This window comes from Nicotiana tomentosiformis, chromosome 1, assembly GCF_000390325.3.
Source record: "Nicotiana tomentosiformis chromosome 1, ASM39032v3, whole genome shotgun sequence".
NCBI lineage: Eukaryota > Viridiplantae > Streptophyta > Magnoliopsida > Solanales > Solanaceae > Nicotiana > Nicotiana tomentosiformis.
This window is the reverse complement of record NC_090812.1, coordinates 149,978,710-149,981,331: the sequence shown is the minus strand read 5'-3', so window position 1 is coordinate 149,981,331 and position 2,622 is coordinate 149,978,710. Positions and strand designations below refer to the sequence as shown.

Genomic DNA, 2,622 nt, shown 5'->3' with positions numbered 1-2,622 from the left:
ATATACTATTGATATTTATTAGCTTGCCATTTGGCTTAACCATAATGTCAATTATATATGATAACTTTATTCCTTTAATATGTATATAGATAGATAGATAAATATGTCTTTGCTCTATTGGTTCTTTACACAATGCTCACACGTTTGATTTATCTACTTCTTATGTTCACAAGATACATTTCTGTCAAGATGAAGTTTTAATTGGTCTAGCAAATTGACATTTCATGCCAAGTTTGAGAGTCTATATATGTATTTGGTAAAAACAAATTGTTGGCTTTTCTTTCATATATTGACCTCCAGAGAACTTCCCAAAGACACTTTATTTTTCTTTATGTGAGGCCTAACCCCAAAAGACCTTTTAGGAGTACTTTTCGTTCTTAAAGAATTCCATAAAATAATCGAATAAAAGAAAATGAGCTAATGAAGAATATATAATACTAAAACAATTTGCATACAAAATATCAATGCCACATTGGATCATTGTCATTCACTGTTCATTGCATTTTATTAGCTACTACTGATGGTAACAGTCGTAAGGGAAAGAAAATGTTTAACAAGAAGTTGACAAATACTTTGAGCCCATTGATTTAGTCGAGATTGAGATTGCCTAAGCACATTTGACCTCCAACATTGGTGGTGACTGGGGTGGCAAATAGGCAGGTCGGGAGATATTGGCAAATTGAAAACGGGTCATGCAAAAATGAATAAAATATTCGATCCGATTCATATTTAATACGGATAGAAAATAGGTTAACCGACACATGACTTCTTGAATATGATCACTTTTGGAAGAACTCCTAGTTTCCCAAACTTGAGGAACCCCGTTAGTTATCCATTTTTAACCCCATTAGTTATCTATATTTTAAGTGATAACATGGTTTTTTAAGTGATAACATGGATTTGATCCAATTTTTTAAATATTTAAATTTTTTAATTCCCTATTCCCTTTTGACTCCTTTGTTGGAGCTATTGCTCCTTTGACTCGAACCCACAACCTTGAGGTTGTAGGTGGGAGGTACTGACTATCACATTAATCCCTATTGTCTATTTGATGTAATTTTTAAATATTTATTATCCAATCAAATTTTTAGTAAATAATATGGATGAATAATAATTATTTTTTTAATCCATTTTCACCACTAGGTGTTGACCATGTCGACAACGGTGAGGTGGAGCATGGGTTGGACTTTCTTGCTGCCGCAGGGATGTTGCGTGTTTATCATATACTTTTTGTGATTTGCCTAATTTTAAATATCAGAGAGTGCTTGGGATCACCTCAAGCTAAGAGCGAGCCTTGCTTACACGCCTTTATAATTTTTTAAAAACAAACGGAATTGACCATAGTATATATGATCTTGAAATAAATAATTTAATTGAAGCGGACACATGATTTAAAGTTCGCGGGTGCACTTTTTGATTCAACTAAAATTTAATTTGTATATAGAGTGTCAACTATTAATATATTATTATTTTCTAAAAATATATACATGGTCGAAATTTTTGCCGAATTTTACGGGTGCCGGCGACCCTTCAACCTATTCCATAGTTCCGCCTTGAATGAGGTGCCTATAGTTTTCACCTTTTCATAAATCATAAGGTGTTGGTGAGAAACGATCTTCTATATATTTTCATTTAAACTGTCAGATAAACCACATTCTCACAGTTCCATACTCTTCCTAGTCTCTCTCTCCAAAATACTGTCATGGATATTGTGTTGACTCAGTTCCATAAGGTCCAAATGGAGGCCATTCTGGGGCCAAAATCGGAGCCATTTGAAACCTTCATTTCCAATCACATGGAAAGCTCTGAGGAAAAAGTTTCTGAGGCTAAGTCAATGTTCAATATGTTGAAGCACAAGGATCCTAACTCCCTTGTTCTTAAGCTTGCTCTTGGCTCTTCCTATGACATTTATTCCCGTGAAAAGTGTACTGTCCTCTTAAAACAGTTGTTAACTGATGAGGATGACTTGTGCACTTGGAGCAATCTAAGTGTGTCTACTCAATTCACCGTCAAATCAATCCTCCTTAATCGAATCATGTGCGAAGAATCAAGATTCATCATCCAAGACCGTGACATTGTTTCGAAGCTGGCTGCTTCACTTCTTCCAGTAATAATTGGCCTGAATTATTGCCATTCTTGTACCAATGCCTCACTTCCACTTCAAACAACTACCTAAAGAGGTCAGCTTTCATGTTATTTGCGCAACTAGCCGAGGACATTGGTGAAACAATTGTCACTTGCGTAAAAGATATGCACTCACTATTCTTAAATACACTGAATGATGATACCCTCGATCTAGATGTGAGGATCGAGGCCATGAGTGCTGTGTTCAACTTCATTAAGTGCGTATTGAGTTCAAATGTAAAGGAGTTGTTTCAGGATTTACTGTCAGGTATGATGAGGACGTTGACTAATGCATTGAGCAACAATGAGGAGAAGGCTGCAGCACATGAACCTCTGAAAATTTTTATTAAGTTGGCGAAGAATGAGCCTGGTTTCTTCAGGAGGCAGCTAGTGGATGTGGTGAATATCATGTTTGAGATAGCAGAATCTGAGAGTTTAGATCAAAGAGCGAGGCACTTTGCAGTTCTATTCTTTATAACTCTGTTCGAGGCGAAGGAG

At 35.9% G+C, this 2,622-nt stretch overlaps 1 protein-coding gene across 1 annotated transcript; it reads left to right on the top strand.

The window, feature by feature from the left end:
• The first annotated feature begins 1,702 nt into the window (after nucleotides 1-1,702).
• Nucleotides 1,703-2,176, top strand: LOC138891570 (uncharacterized). Its single transcript, XM_070175091.1, has one exon. The coding sequence runs from the start codon at nucleotides 1,703-1,705 to the stop codon at nucleotides 2,174-2,176; it is 474 nt and encodes a 157-aa protein (XP_070031192.1).
• The last annotated feature ends 446 nt before the right edge of the window (nucleotides 2,177-2,622 follow it).